General features: G+C 37.2%; 1 protein-coding gene across 2 annotated transcripts in view; it reads right to left on the reverse strand.

Moving 5' to 3' along the window:
• Positions 1 to 398, reverse strand: part of LOC125875966 (casein kinase 1-like protein 2) — a 6046-nt gene extending 5648 nt beyond the window's left edge. For both annotated transcript variants that reach the window (XM_049557047.1, XM_049557048.1), the window contains exons 1-2: positions 143 to 398; positions 26 to 66 (exon numbers count right to left, since the gene is read on the reverse strand). In XM_049557047.1, the coding sequence (XP_049413004.1) occupies positions 26 to 66; positions 143 to 218 (117 nt within the window). In that variant the 5' untranslated portion in view covers positions 219 to 398. The remainder of the gene's footprint in view (positions 1 to 25; positions 67 to 142) is intronic.
• Positions 399 to 16720: the final 16322 nt, after the last annotated feature.

Here is a 16720-nt window from a genome sequence, read left to right on the forward strand (position 1 = left end):
AAAAAAAAAAAAAAAAAAAACTCACCAGCTTAATTGCCACTTCCTCATTAGTCTGAATATTAGTACCTACAGCACCCACCAAAACATGAATCAATCAACAATAAACACGACAAGAAATTGAAAGATTGTGGGTAAAACTTACCAAGATAGATCTCACCAAACGATCCACTACCAATTTTGCGACCAAGTCGAAACTTGTTACCCACACGAGGCTCCATTACAAATTAACGAATACCCTAACTAAAGCTTTTTTCAAAACCAAAGAAGAAAAGATTACAACTGTGATTTCTATACTGAGATCATCGATCTGAAGGGTAATCTTCCGCCTGCGAAAATGTGAATTTTTTATTTTCCTTTTCTCTATCTACAAAGCTAGGGTTAGGTTTGAAGCAGAGATTAAGAAATACGAAAAATAAATAAAAATAAAAAGAAGGAATTTGAATATATGCTTCCCTTTTATTTATTTATTTTAAAAATAAAATATTTTTTGCTTTTTGTGTTATTCTAAAAAATAACGATGGTAATAATTTGGAGGATATTCTACGCGTTTACAAGACGCGTGATAGTGGGAAATGGAAAGACTAGTGTTGTCTGATACGTGGGGTTTAGACACATCACCTACCTGGCAACACAACACCTATTCTCTCACGTGGCCTAAAATTTTAATCCCTCAATTTTAATGTGTTTTGTTTAGTTTTTTGACATGAAATTTTAAAAAATAAACAAGATTTTTTAATTTTAAATTAAAAATATGTAAAAAAAAATAAAATTGACTATTGGTAAGTAACATTCTTCAGCATTAAGAAAATGTTGGCCACCAACAAAAAAGGTTACAATTTTTTTGACAACCGAGAAATATGTCAGTGACGCGCCCTTTGAACCAATCACAACCTTCTAATCTCGGTGGATAATGGGCCCGGCCTCTACCCTTCTCCACTTAAGTATCGGATTTCGCTTTGCATGGTGTGGGGCTTGAACCTGTGACCTAAGCCACAAATCCTCCACCTTTGGCCACTCGAGCTAGGCCTTGGGGGCCTAAAGGGTTACAACTTACAACCATGACCCAAACAAAATTTACAACCTTCCTATCAGTTCTATGATTTGATCTTCATTGTCTATACATAATTGTTTACACAAAAAAAATAAAGACCCTAAACAATTCCATTGAATGAAAGTTGATTTGTCTTTAAAATATCTACCATTTCTTTCACTCCAGTCTGACTACCAAATACGAATGTTTCAGTTTCCACAATCTTTTTGAGTTTTGCTGCCCCTCTTCTAATCCTACAGCTTAGGAGGCCATAAGTATGTTCTGACATAGACCAACTTTGGCCAAAAATATTTAGAAAAAGTTCCCTTAATTGAGAGGTGTACTGGCAATATAAGAATAGATGATTGTTTGTTTCTCTTGTCCAGTTACACAAAGTACACTTAGGAACTAGTGGCCTTCCTTTCTTCTACAGTACTTCTTGAGTGAGACATGTTCTCCTAATAACTAGCCAAGCAAAGCATTTCACCTTGGTAGGGATCAATCCTTTCAATATGCTATTCTAGTGATATTGTCTATCACTTGTCAAGTCTTGCACCCTTTCCTTGTAAGCACTGTTAACTGTGGTTTCAGGTGACTAACAGGAACATTCAAAAACCTCCTAAAGGAAAAGTCTCACCCTTGTGAAGTCCAGCAATCACTGATTTTGGCTTAGGGTTATTGCATGTCGAGTATAAGTCTGAAATACTTCTGACTTTGATACCATTCCCAACCTTTAGAGACAAGTCTATTCCATTAAGCCCCATAGAGCTTTGATGGACCTCCACATTCCCCAACCACATGGCATTGAAATAGTCTCTGAAACCCATGGATTATGTCACAATCCAAAGTAGATCCTAGGCGTAACATGACGTATAGAACTCTAAGAGGCCCTACACAAACCACTTAGCATACATAATACAAGATAAAAAGATCAAAGAGTTCAAAAGATAACATTTCATACAAAAGAGTTTGACAAAAGCGGAAATCTAAACATAAGTCTTAACGTCATCTATTACATCATAAGGAAAGTGATTGGAACGTAACCCATACATACATTGTTAAATTAGGTCTTAGACCTAACTCACACCCCCAAAAGTTAGCTCAAAGGGAGGAGGATTGCCCAAGCCTTATAAGGAGTCCACCCATCTCATTAACCACCGATGTGAGACTTTTGTCATTCTTTAACATACATCACATACAAAGTCTCAAAAGGGAAATGATATGAAAGCAATGAAAAACTCTTGGACTTCGGATCATGAGAACTCACCTATCTTCAAAAGTCCAAAAGAATAAACTAACCACGAGTATGAGAAATAAGAGTGTCAGACCCTACATTAGTGAAACAATGTAAGCATAAGTATTCATTAGTACATGGAATGTACCACGTATGATAGCAATGCATAAGAGTTATGAAATCATGCTAAACGGACTTTATATGACATGCAATGACTGTCACGACCAGATTTCTCGAGTCATGATGACACCTACTATACTCTACTAGTAGGTAAGCCAACTCGTAACCTAGAACATCAAGTAATGAGCGTAAGGGCAGAAATTAGCGAAAATAATAATCTAAACAAGGACAACAAGGCGAAAGCAACCCAAAATAAATATATACAGAAATCCCTCCCAGAACCTGGAAGTCACTAATACAGAGCTATCTAATAAAGAGTACAAGTCCCAAAAGTGGACCATAACAAAGCATGTTTCAAAGGCAACAAGACTAGCTAAAACAAAAGAAAGAGACAAGACAAACCCAAAACGCCAAGTGCTCACCCTCGTCTCTGCATTACAGCTGCAAAAGAAGGTTGGAACTAATCACCGCTGGTAACTGGTATTGGGACCTATATCACGAAATAGATGCAGAGTGTAGCATGAGTACCAAAATAACATGTACTTAGTAGGCATCAAAGGCCGGCTGAGCAAAAAAGGTAAAAATAATAAGAAATGATAGAATTTAGACACAGAGAGGTCAAAACGGATATGAAAAGAAAGCACACGAGCATACCATAAATAAACTAAGTACAACCAAACTAAACCTAACTGGACCCCATAAGCCCAGAATGTACACTCGTGCGCAAGTTTAAATAAAACCTGAACGAACCTTATAAGCTCGACAGGTACACAAAAAAGTTAAGTCTATTAAGAAAGAAGAGAGTCGGGCTCCCAGCCCAAAGTAACCAAGATAATCTATCAGACTCTACCCAGCTAGCAGTGTGCCTAGCCCAGCTAGAAAGAGTGACCCCAGGGGGCACCCAACCAAACAGTCCATTCCCAGCCCAGCTAGAAAGAGGGACACGTGGGTGAGGTAGATATCGTGAGTCGTCTTACCATGCAGTCAACTCCCAGCCCAACTAGAAAGAGCGACCAGGGGACATCCAGCCAGCAGTACACTCCCATCCCAGCTAGAAAGAAAAGCTCGGGGGTGATCACCGAAATCACTGAGTCTACCCAGCCAGCGATATGCTCCCAACCCAGCTAGAAAGAACGACCCCGGGGGTGATGGTATCTCCAATAGGATCCAATCCAACAACAACCATCGTGGAACGTTGTCAACTTTAAGAAATTACAGAAAAGGTTCCAAGCTTATACTATCTCAATCCCATGCCTCTAGTGATGCACTGAACCATCGAGAACACGTCGGAACCGCAGAATTAGAGGGAGAAGATACAGAAGTGTAGCAAGCAGCGATAGCGCCTAATCTAAGGCACAAACTATCAAACTCAAGTCTGCTACTCCAGTCTATAATGAGCTAAGTCATCCAAACGACGTCGGCAGAAAGTCAAGGCTATCCAGCCCACACGGGTCATAAGTCTAAGGCAACGCTAGCCTAACCTAGACTAATGACATGATGCTTGCATTTGACAATGAATAAAGCATGCAACGCACAACATACAAGCATACAATAGCATTTATCACATAAACATGTGATTCTACTAACCCGACCAACATGGTACTACGCCCGAAATATGGCCAATCAATCCTAACATAAGGTATCTAATCAAAGTAAACTAAGAAACTGGTACCCACCCCCAATTCGCTCCAATCGACATGTTTTTACATAATTAAGCTCAATAGAAAGGAAGTCGTAGGCTACCTTAAGGCCAACCGCACGCGCTTCAAATCACTTTTCTAGAGGTTTTCCTTCTCGAACGACCTTTGAACGCTGTCACTCTATCAAATATAGGATCACAACGTTAGTACGGTCGTTTAGACACCAAAATCACAACAAACGGAGACAGTTCAATTTTGGAGTCAAAACGAGAATCATGGGACCCACACCGAACTGTCTGGATTTGACTCTTCCAATAGACGCAAAACAGTACCCCAAACTTATGTTTTGAAATGGAACACAATTCGGACCTCAAAACACAACAAAACCCAACATGCAAGAAAACCACATTTTAATCAACTTAGAAGAAAACATGCAACAGTCTAAACTCAAAATCTACGAGAATTGAATAATGCCCAGCACTCCTTGAATACTCCACGACGTAGCCATGATAATTACCAACACGAGGGACTTCGAATCACTCAAAACGAGCTAAAATGAGCAAGATATCACCAATTCAAGAAAGCCAAAAGTAAGAACTCGAAAAAGGCTACAACATTCAGGTTTATCGCAAAATTTACCTTGAACGACGAGCACCCGACAACTTCCGAACACTCTACAGGGAAGCCACCAAAAATACGAAGCTCCCGCACTTTGAATCGCCTAATTCGGTTGAGACATGAGGGAGTTAGGAGGTTTTAAAGTTTTTAAAAGGTTGCTGATTTTTTGCATTAAATATACTAGATTTCAGCATATTTTTCGAAAACTTAAAAACTACGATGGGACGCTCTGAACTTGTTCAGAATCCCGTGCACGCAAACGAGATATGCAAACATATCAAATTTGATATTTCGAACTCAATGGCGCAGTCAAAATTTCCATACGAGGTTATCTTGACAAAAAGTGGGTCCCACACCCAACCTCCATTTTAAGTCAAAAACAAAAAAAAGGGCTCGAAAAAAGCTCAAAATCCTCGGGACACGAACAAAGGGTCAATCTAGACTAAACTCGACATTCTGGGGCTAACCTCACTAACAGAATTCTTATCGGAGCACGTTTACTCAAAATGTTGACTAAAGTCAAACTTAGGCTTAAACTTTAAAGTTAAAACGCTTAATTGGACCGACTCACACTGAAAACCTCGGGTGTCATGCCAACCATGCTACTTGCCTAAAATGACCATTTCGGAGCTGATGTAATCATCAAAATTGGATTCCGATGTCATCTTCTTGAACTTTTGAGAAAAAATGGTTGTTCAAGGTTCATAAGTTCATAAAACACTAAAACTCGCACAATAACCAAACGAACACCAAGTGACCGAACTGTCAGTCCAAGCAAGTCATAAATGACTTGGGGTCATTACATGAACACTCTAATGACACACAAAAGGCAAACCACAAAAATGCCCAGGAGGGTCATTACAATGACCAAGCTAAATCATAAAATAATATGTTAGAAAACATAAGTCATAATCATGGTCAATGCAAGTTAAACATCTTTAACATACTTATGAGATACTTGAGAAAGTAATCTTAGTTCATTATTGTGGTAAGTTTACCTTTAATCGACATAAACCATATAAGCTATAACATGGAATCCAATGTCTATCCCACATTCAAAAGAGATATCCTTTACTTTCCAAGGTAAGAACCATAAACTTAAGCTAAAGTGGATCCACTAGCTAATGTATATCTAAGACAAACCTATGGTGGCACATAGTTATGGGATATGAAGATTCCTACTAGAAACCCGACCTTAATTACGGGAGAGCTTCCATCTCAATATCCTCTCGGTGCTAAGTATAAATCCCATGGAATAGTCATTAATCATAATTTATCTTATTATCCATGGAAGGGAAAAATTAAGCAACCAATCCAAGCTAAAGTTCATTTAGAATAGCTCCTTAATTTTGATTCAACTTAGGTGAGAAAACCTTTCAACCTTATGAATCCTTTTTGTGAGAAAACTCTTTCACAATCAAGTTTTGAGTATGTGAGAAATCCTTTCACAACAACCACAACAGCGATGCTTTCCTCTCAAAGAAACCTTAAATTATTTATATCAATTTCATAAATAAACATGCATATCTTAATAAATTCATCTTTCATAGTTCATAAGCTTCATCATATGATCATAGTCTAGAAATCATGGATCATGCATTGGTTCATGTGAATTCAATTTAAAAACATGTAATTACTTCAATTCATGCATTAAAGATAGAAAACAATCAATTAGATCATAATGGAAAAGAGCCTATGAAGATTGAATAAAACCCTAACTTTGACTGGAGAATCTAACTTGTAAAATTGGAGAATTAAGGAACCTATGCAGGAAAGGACTCCATAGATGAATACTATCATACCTTAGCAATCAATGCCCATAATCAATGGTGAATTGGAGCTCTTCAAGCCAAAACCTAGATTTTTCCTTCCTTAGCTCTTGAGGGAAAATTTGGGGGTGATCTTGGAGGGGATTTGGGGATCTTAGAAGAATGATTTATAATGGGTAGTTTTTAAGCTTAAAAGACTTATATAGAGCTTAGGATTAGTATCAAAACGACTTAGTTTAGGTATTAATCAATTAGGAAAAAGACTTAAAAGTCCTTAAAAACAATTGTCGATCCATTCTTACGGTTTGAACCTTAGGTCTGTAGGTCCTTCTACGGACCTTCCTAGTCAATCGTAGAAATGGATCAGTGACCCTTAATTTGTCCAACTTTTAACGGAACCTATGTACGGTTCATAGGTCATTCTATGGTCCGTACATGCCAACTATAGAAACCAACCTTAACCTTTAAAATTTTACTAAGTATGGGAGTCACCTACGAGACCTATCTACGACTCGTACATGGGATGGCAGGCCGTCCTAGTGAACTGTACAAAGGGTACTAGAACTCCTTTTGAAAATATTTATTTCCCTCTTCCTATGGTTGCCACTTACGGCCCGTAAATGCTTCTACGGTCCGTAGACACAGCCTGTAGCCCAAAAATTCATTTTCTCCCTTTTCCAAATTCCGAGGTGTTACAGATTAAACTCACCATATTTTTCCACTATCACTTCCTTCCGGAGGATCCTCATCACTGATATATCTCCACAACCATTTCTTTAAGAGACTTTGATTTTGCACTTTCAAGTTTCTAATGTCCAGATCTTCCCTTGATTTGTTAAGCATCATTGTATTCCAATTCACTAGATAGTAGCCCTTTTATTGTTTGCCTCATTTTTAAAGGAAGTTTCTTATGAGTTTATTCAAATTTTTAACAACCTTAAGAGGAATAGGGAGTTGAGACATTACATATGCGGGAATTGAATCCATTACTAAATTTATCAGGATGACTCTAACTCCCAAGGAGAGGTATTGAGCTTTCCATCTTGCTAACTTCTTTTCTATCTTTCCAATGATTCCATCCTAAATTTCCAAAGCTTTGTATTTTCTACTTAGTGGCATTCCCAGATAAGTGGTAGGCGACTCTACACCCTAGTATACATGCCAACATCTGAATATGAGGAATTTCTTTGATTGGGATTAAGCTACTTTTTGCCCAGTTGACCCTTAGGCCTGCTCAGCTTCAAAAACAACTAAAATTAATTGATGTATCTCAATTGTTCAATAGCATGATCACAAAAAATTAAGATATCATCTGCATACAACAAATGACTAATTTCTTTTACACCCCTATTTATGTCTCCTATTTGGAAGCCTTTTAACCATCTATTTATCCTGATCAACCTGTTAAAACCTTCCATTGCTAATATAAACAAAAAGGGGGAAAAATGATCCTTTTTCTTGACTCTCTTTCAGCCTTAAAAAAATCGATTGGCTCTCTATTGACAAATATAGGAAATCTAATAGTGTTTATACATATTTTTATCCACTTCAACCATTTGACTCCAAAACCCATCTGTCTTATACTGTTTAGTTCTCCCTCCGTCCCATTTTATGTGAGGTAGTTTGACTCGACACAAAGTTTAAGAAAGCAAGGAGGACTTTTAAAATTTGTGGTCTAAAATGAATGATAGAAATTTGTGTGGATGTAAATCATTTCATTAAGGGTAAAATAAACATTTTATAGTTAAATTGTTACTTAATATAGAAATGTGTCATTCTTTTTGGGACTGACTAAAAAGGAAAGTAAGTCACATAAATTGGGACAGAGGGAGTAATAAAGACCAGTTAAGATAATCATAAGCTTTCTGAATGTCCAATTTACAAAGTATGCTTGTATTTCCCTCTTTCATCCATGAGTGATGAGTCTATGCACTAACTAGCTATCAATGCAACATCAATTAATTTTGTTCCATTTATAAAAGTCATTTGATTCTTGTTGACCAGTTTATTCATCACCTTCTTTAGCCTTTCTGCAAGTAGTTTAGTCATTATCTTGTACACTCCTCCAATCAAACTAATTGGTCTAAAGTCTTTTAGATCCAAGACTCCAATATTTTTAGGTATTAATGCAATAAATGTTGCATTAAAACTCTTCTCAAAATTCTGATTGGAATATAATTGTGCCAAAGTCCCTATTATACGTGCCTTCAACACATCCCAAAAGGTTTGAAAAAATATCATTGGAAAGTCATCTGGGCTTGGGGCTGTCTCCTTGGCACATGATTTGATGCTATTCAATATCTCCTCCTCTTCAAAAGTTCTTTGTAGCCTTTCTTGCTCCTCTTCAGTGATCATGGACACTTTTTATTTCAGATCAAGTCTCCAAGGTTCAGGTTCTTCGTATAGTTTCCTATTCTTTGATTTTTTTTTATTTTTTTTAAATAAATTAAAAGTCAGGCATTAGGCCTTTTATTATGAAAAAGGGGAATTGAGTTATGTACAATACCAGGCCCAACAGTGGCCTGGCCCAATGAACTTGGTGCAGGAATAATAAAAAAACATAAAGCTCACATTTAGGAAAGTTAATAAAAGGTTTTTCATCTTCCTAGATGCTTCTGCTCAATCTCTCTAGATAGCTCAAGTACGGGTGTTGCTTTGCCCAAACCAACTTGCTCCTCCATTATTGAAGCTCAGCAGCTCGGGTGCTTCTAGATCGGTTCAACATGTATTTCGTCTAAACTTCTACTAGCTGCAGATTTGAATCAAAATGCCTTTCTATTCTCTTTATGTGTTGTTATAGCGTTGAGGTTTGCAATCATCACCGTCCTATTGTTAGTCCGTTCATTTTCTTAGCTCTAAATCATGATGGGTTGAACCCCAATTGGGGTTAATACCACCATCGAAATCTAAATCTTTAAAAATTTACGAACTATTGTTGTTAAAGGTGATTCCACTAATTGGTTTTGCTCAAGAATGCTTCATCTAATGTAACTTTCATCAGATATGTTAGCGTCATAGGTACCCTGTTAACTTCTAACCCATTAATCTTCACCTATACAAAATCTTTGCACAAGATAATATATTGTTATACTGGAACTTCTATAGTCTATATGTGATATTTAATCACTAAGCACTAAGAGTAATGTGTCCTGGTCTTATATCATCTGTAACACCTCAAGCTCTCACCAGGTGCATGATAAAAAAACACTTTAGAATTTTAAGAAAACTTGATTTTGGACCTTTAAAACCATGCTTATATTGTTGTGCATTTTCTTATCCTCATATGTGGTGTGCTCTTTTTGTCCAAATTAATAATCCTCATGGTTGTGTTTGGCATTTCCTGGAAAGTTTTGAACTCAAAATTATCTGCAAAATGAAAAACCATGTTAGCTAAATAGTCAGCAAGAGTATCTCCCTCCCTTAAGGAGTGTTGTACTCTTGCTATGATTGAATCCAACATCTTCCTAATGGAATTGACCTCCAATGTCACATTCCAAGGAATTTCCCAAATACCATTGATTATGTTCACTGTTGCAAGGGAGTCGGATTCAACAATTAACCTTAGAATATGATTTTCCACACAATATTGTAATCCTAATCTTATAGCAATCACCTCAGTCACCAAATTAGTAGAATCAGGAAACATGATTCCTTTGGCACAAATTAGTTCCCCATACTGATTTTGATACAAAAAGCAGCAGAACTTGGGCCTGGATTACCTCTAGATGCCCCATCAGTGTTGCATTTCCACCACCCACAAGGTGGAGGAGACCATCTGACCCATTTAGTCTTGATTTTGGGTCAAAGACCTCAATTGCAACAACTATTTAAGGCCAGGTGTTTGGGATTTGATCAAGTCCAAATTTTCTTTGAGCAACTTCTGGACCATATAATTAATGTCCCAAATGACCTTGTGGGTATTATATGACCCTCCATGGACGACTGCGTTTCTTCTTTTCCATATGAACCATAAAATCAGAGTAGGTATGGCTTGGAAAATGTGCATTTGCATATAGTTCCCCTTGGTTGTCCACCATTTGTCTATAGTCTGCTTGATTTGTATCCAACGCCCTAGTAGTCCTGCAACATTAGCATAGTGTTTCCATATCTCAGCAGCTATTTCTCCTTTTAGAAACAGATGTTCCAAAGTTTCCCTTTCTGGTGCAGCATGATGAGTCCACGATTTGGACTCATTTAGTGCTTTATTCTAATGAATTTAGTGTCCTCAAATGCATATTTTGTCTCAAACACTGATGTAAATCCTTGAGTTTTAGTTATTTGAAGTTAGAGACAAAGCATGGACACTATGAGGCAAAAAGGAACAAGGCAGTTGAAAAGAACGAACAAAAGAAGGCCTGAGGATCGCCTAATGCATTAGGCAAGTCGCCGAATGGCCTTAACCTTCCCCAAAGTTCCAGTGTGCTGAGCCCTGAAGGAAAAAATCAAGTCTGCGAGGAAAGGGAGTAGTCGGCGCATCGCTGAGCAGTTCCACGAAGCAGTTCCCTATTGCCCAATGAATCAAAACGCGAAGATGCTGAAGGCAAAAGCTAAAAGGCGATGAATCAGTCCAAAGGGCGGATCGCCGAGTGTATCGACAATCCCGACTAACTGCGTCAAGTGGTCCTTCATAGCATAAATTTTTGAAAACTATAAATACCTATTTAATTCTGTAGCTTAGTATCAAGTTGTAGAGAATTACTGATACTTGGAATATTTTCAATTTTTAGTTCTTAGAGTTTTTAGGAGACATTGTTCTTGAGCTTGAAGGTTTTCAACTCCAAGAAATTGGAAGTGGGTCTTGAAGAATCTTCATCCTTGATGTGTTTAAAGACATTATTTATCGTACCCACTTGATGGAAACACTTGTTGGTATCTGTTTCTATATCTTTTTCAGTCTAGCTAAAACCCTAATTCTTAGGGTGTGATTTTGTGAATATGGGTTAAATTTCATGTTGGGTATTGCTTATTGTTAGTCTATTTGCTGTTAAAATGTGATTTCGTTTAGTAGTTGTGTTTGAACTTAATAGGATTGTAGTTGCAAATAAGATTTCATCTTAGTATTTTTGGCTTACTCGAGAGAGATATTTTAAAACTAAGACTACTAAATCGATAGCCGGTGGTTATTGGGTCGTCATGGGTTCAGCTTGAGAGAGTGAATCCTAGACCTTCTCCCACACATTCAGCTCGAGAGAGTGAATGTGCTAAAGCGGAGGCTGCTCTTAAATGCTGCAACTCAGTGTTTGAGAGAAATCGAGTTGATCGGGGTAAGTTGCTCGAGAGAGAATTTACCCCCACTAAAGTCTAGCCTAGTTACAAATATTCAGCGATTTACTATCAATAGCATTTACCCAATAGTATATTTTATCCCATATTCCTATCATATCTCAAGAATCCCGTCTCCCTATTTCGCATCTTTATATTTTTACTATTTTTGTTCATTAGTTGAATACGAAACCCCCCATTGATAGTTGACATTCGTGTCACTTTTAGATTTAATATGTTTTTATTCGTTGATATTTATAGCTATGACTGATTAGAACTTGATTTTACTTTTCTATTTGATTCTTGCAACCACTCTGTTGGGACTCGATCCCAACCCATTCGGTTGGGTTATATTACTGCACGCGATCGTTGACACTTGAATTGGAAGTTGTGTCTTTGATTAGGTCAAACGTCACAGCACAACAACAACACAATTCTGATATATTTGGGTTCTAAAGAGCTAACACAGCTGTTGTTGGTACCTTGTTTGTCCAAACCTTCCAGCCAAAGAAAGATATCTTAAGTGGGACTTCCTTCATCCATATCTTGTGGAATTGTTCATTAACATCATCTCTTCTTATCAATACATCCCATACACTCTTAATAGTGAATTTACCAGTGCTAGTTTTAGTCCACCAAGGTCTATCCCTCTCCTCATTCTTTTTCATATGATTCAAATGGCTTTTAACATGCTCAATGATGTTATTAGGGATGAACTGTTGCATACTCTCATAGTCACAACCTATATCCTTCATAAAAATATCAATGTCCACTAAAGGGTGACAAATATGTACTTCTGTTTGGTGTTTATATAATGGTCCAGGTTGGGTCCAATTATCATACCAAACTGATGAAGTACATCCCTTAGGTTCCCACCATAAATATTGTTCAACTAAGTCCCTATTTTCTAACATATGTTTCGATGACTGAGATCCTCCTTTCCACTCAACAAGGGTTGAAATTTGCTTCTTACAATACTTACTCCACATGAAGTTAGCCCAAGTAGAATTTTGTGTCTTGAATTTCCACTATAATTTGGCATGCATAGCCTTTGATACTTCAAACATAGATCTGAATCCCAAGCCCCCTTCTTGCTTTGGTAAGCACATTTTCTCCCAGGCAGCCCAATGTTTGCTTTTACCCTCCACCCTATTACTCCAGAAAAACTTAGCGAAAGTTTTGTGAAGATCTTTTATTACACAATTAGGTGGTACAACAACAGATAAGACATGAATAGGGACACTTTGTAGAACACTAGAAATAAGCACCTCCTTTCCTCCATATAAGAACATCTGACCTTTCCAAGTCTGAAGTTTGGATTTGACCTTCTGGATAAGCTCAACATAATGTATCTTCATTTTTCTAGCATGAGTGATAGGACAACCAAGATACTTCAATAGGAATTGTCCTCTAGACATACCAGTGCAATCTTCCACTAGTTGCTTCTCTGTAGCTGCTGTATTTTGATGCATATTGTAAACACTTTCTCCTTATTGATTTTTTGACCTGATTCTTTTTCATATGCCTACAAAACTGAGATTATCTTCTTCAAAGAATATATGTTAGTTGACACAAAAATAATGGTATCATCTGCATAAGCCAAATGATTTATAGGGGTACTCCACTTCGGCATGCCATAACTCACATACAAATCATTCTCAAATAGAGCATTTAAGGATCTAGAGAGAACATCGGCTGAAAGTATAAAAAGAACATGGGATAAGGGATCTTTTTGCTTAACCCCTCTGGTGGAGTGAAAGAACCCATGAGATTGTCCATTAATCAGTACTGAATACCAATTATTAGATACTAATCTCCAGATTAGGTCTACGAACAATTTTGAAAACCCCATTCTCCTTGGCACTTTCATCAGGGAAAACCAAGATACTCTGTCATATGCCTTTGACATATCAAGTGTTAGCACCACATTTGCTATCTTACCTCTTTTCCTAATATTACTAACAATCTCTTGTGTGAGTGAAATATTTTCAATGATACTTCTACCCATCACAAATCCAGATTGATTATAAGATATCAATTTAGGAAAATATTTCTCAATTCTATCAAGCACAATCCTTGATATTATTTTGCTAATGAAGTTGCTTAAACTACTTGGCCTCAAATCAGTGAAAGAGTGGATTTGTTCCTTTTTAGGTAGCAGGATCAAATTGGTGTGAGTAATGGATTTAGGAAGAGAATTATCTTTGAAGAATTCTTGCACCATTTTAAGAACATCATTCCCAACAATGTCCCAGCAAGTTTGATAAAATCTTCCAGTCAACCCATCAGGTCCACTTGCACTATCCCCATTTAGGTTAAAAACTGCACTTTTGACTTCATCAATCACAGGTTGTCTGCACAGGAACTCATTTTCCTTCTCACACATAATATTAGAGATATTTCTCAATAATTGAAAATCTGTATAGTCTCTTTCCTGTCTATACTGATTATGGTAAAAGTTGACTGCTTCCGTAGCTGTCTCAACCTCCTCATCTAGCCAGTCACCTTGATCGTTCTGAATTCTCTTCAACTGTAGTCTTTTCCTTCTTTCTTTTACGATGCTATGGAAAAATTTGGTGTTTCTATCCCCACTCTCAAACCAGTCATACCCTGCTTTCTGTTGCCAAAAAATTTCTTCAAAGTGGAGATATGTTTTGTATTCTGCTTGAGCTTTCTGCAAAACAGCCCTGTTTTCAGCATTAGGGAACTCTTCTAACAAATTTTATTTTATCTTGACAATGTCTTTCCTAATAATTAGTCGTTTGAATATGTCACCATAAGTATCCTTACTCTATTTGGTCAAAGCAGTTTTTACTCTCTTTATATTAGCCTTAAACTCAACAAAAGGATTCAATGTTCCAGTACGACACCAATTTTGCTTTATAATATCAAGAAAAGAAGGATCTTTTGTCCAGAATTTGAGAAACCTAAATGGTTTTTTCTGCCTGGTAATTCTGCCATCACAACTTAATAACATAGGAGCATGATCATAACCAATTCTTGCTAGATGCTCCACCTCCATTTAGTTAAACTTCCCTTGCATCTCTTGATTGACAAGAACTCTATCTAATCTTTCAAATATGCAGTCATTGCCAGCCCTCCCATTTCACCAGGTAAATGGGCTGCCTTTGAAAGGAATATCCACTAAGTCACAAGAGGAAACACAATTTTCAAAATCCTCATGATCCGCATCAAGAACTGGTAGTCCACCAATTTTTTCTTCAGAATTCAACACTACATTAAAATCACCTTCTAGGATCCATGGCCTTGACATATCTGTTGCTACTTGATAAATATCTTCCCATAATCTCAATCTCTCATTAGCATTACACTTAGCACAGACTAAGGTGATAACAAATGTGAAATTTAGATTAGAATCCTCTAGCTGTACAGTAAGTTATTGTGCAGAATCATATAAAACATTATCACTCATATTATGATTAGAAAATAACCAAATCTTTCCATTACAATTTGCCTTGGCATACTACATCTTTAATCTTCTCTTATATTTGTTGATGTGTCTTGCATGTTGAAAAGGCTCCATCAAACCAATGAAGGAGAATTTATGAAAGTTATGGAGCATTTGAACTCTATGAAATGCTTGTTGGGTTTTCTCTGACCTAATATTCGAAATGAATGCTTTCATTGGAATTTAGGGTATTATTTATTTCTCCTAGGCTGAATTTTGGTGGGTTGGACATTTTCTCCATTACCATCTTTCTTCCCATTTTTAGCACTCTTCAACAACTTTGGAGATATGTCAGCTTTCAGTGGGATATCCCACAATTCCTCACTCTCCTCTGTTTCCACCACTCCAATAGCAATTTGGTTTTGATCAATGATACTACAACCCTCCTCCCATATATTGTGAGAGATAATATTAGGAAGAGTCATATTCGGGGAGTACACCATTAAAGTTTGCACAGGTTCCATAATTTCCACTATTGCCATATCATTCTCTAGGCATATCAAACCTTCAATTATATCCGTATTATCCATATCAATATCCAGGGTTAAACACTCCTGCCTATCACGTTGATTTTCTTCTTCAATTGCCAAGTATTTCTGGTTCTGCTTGATTTCTTCCGTACATGTGGCTAATTCTATTGCCTTATCATCTTGACTAGTGGTGTTATCTGTAGGTTTCTTTGTAGACACAATATCTTGATCATGTGACTGAATGGGTGTTGCCTGCGCATACTCTGCATTGCTTGATGCATGTTGTTTACCAAAAGTTCTCGACACCCATTCTTTAGAGGAGTCACTGTGCTGGTGATTAACAACCTTGCCACTTTGAACTTCATTATACTTGTTATTATTGCTTGTATTAGCCATTGGACTTGCCTCATTGTTGTTGAGACTGTTAATTGCTGACATTGTCGACTCATATGCTAGTACAACAAAGCTGTTATTTAGCGGATGTGGGGTTTGTGTAATTGGAGGCTTGTACCTACCATCTTTTATTATCTTCCACTCGCCTGGATCACCTAATACTATACCACTTGAGAGGACCCTTGCTTTCCTTTTTTGCATCATGTGGTTATATGGAATAGTAGTGTCACGACCCGGGAGCACCCCCTAGTCGTAACCGGCGTACTCGACCTCGAAGAGGTCTAATACAAGCCTCTTAGCATTCATTCATTGCATAGACACCAAAACCATAAGGAATTAAAAACTTTCTTCACACACGAAGATACTTTCAATAAATAGCAAGCAGAAGACTTTCTAGACTTTATACAATATGTCTCAAAACCATCTAATACCTGAATATAACATTGGGACTAAGCCCACTCAAAACTTAAGCAAATACTAGAGAGACATAAAAAAAGAACATGTTGGTTATTGCCCTCGAATCTATGAGGACTCACCAAGTCTTCATCTTCAACTCTTAAAAACCTAACAAGTAGCCATGACATATCACCATCTCCAAATCCCTACACTTTAGTCAAAAAGCGAAAGAAAGGGGTTAGCACAATTAAGTACTAAGTATGGAGACCATGCAAGAAAATATGCACAACGGACATTTACAAGAAATGTATGCTTTCAT

Source organism: Solanum stenotomum, chromosome 9 (assembly GCF_019186545.1).
Source record: "Solanum stenotomum isolate F172 chromosome 9, ASM1918654v1, whole genome shotgun sequence".
Taxonomy (NCBI): domain Eukaryota; kingdom Viridiplantae; phylum Streptophyta; class Magnoliopsida; order Solanales; family Solanaceae; genus Solanum; species Solanum stenotomum.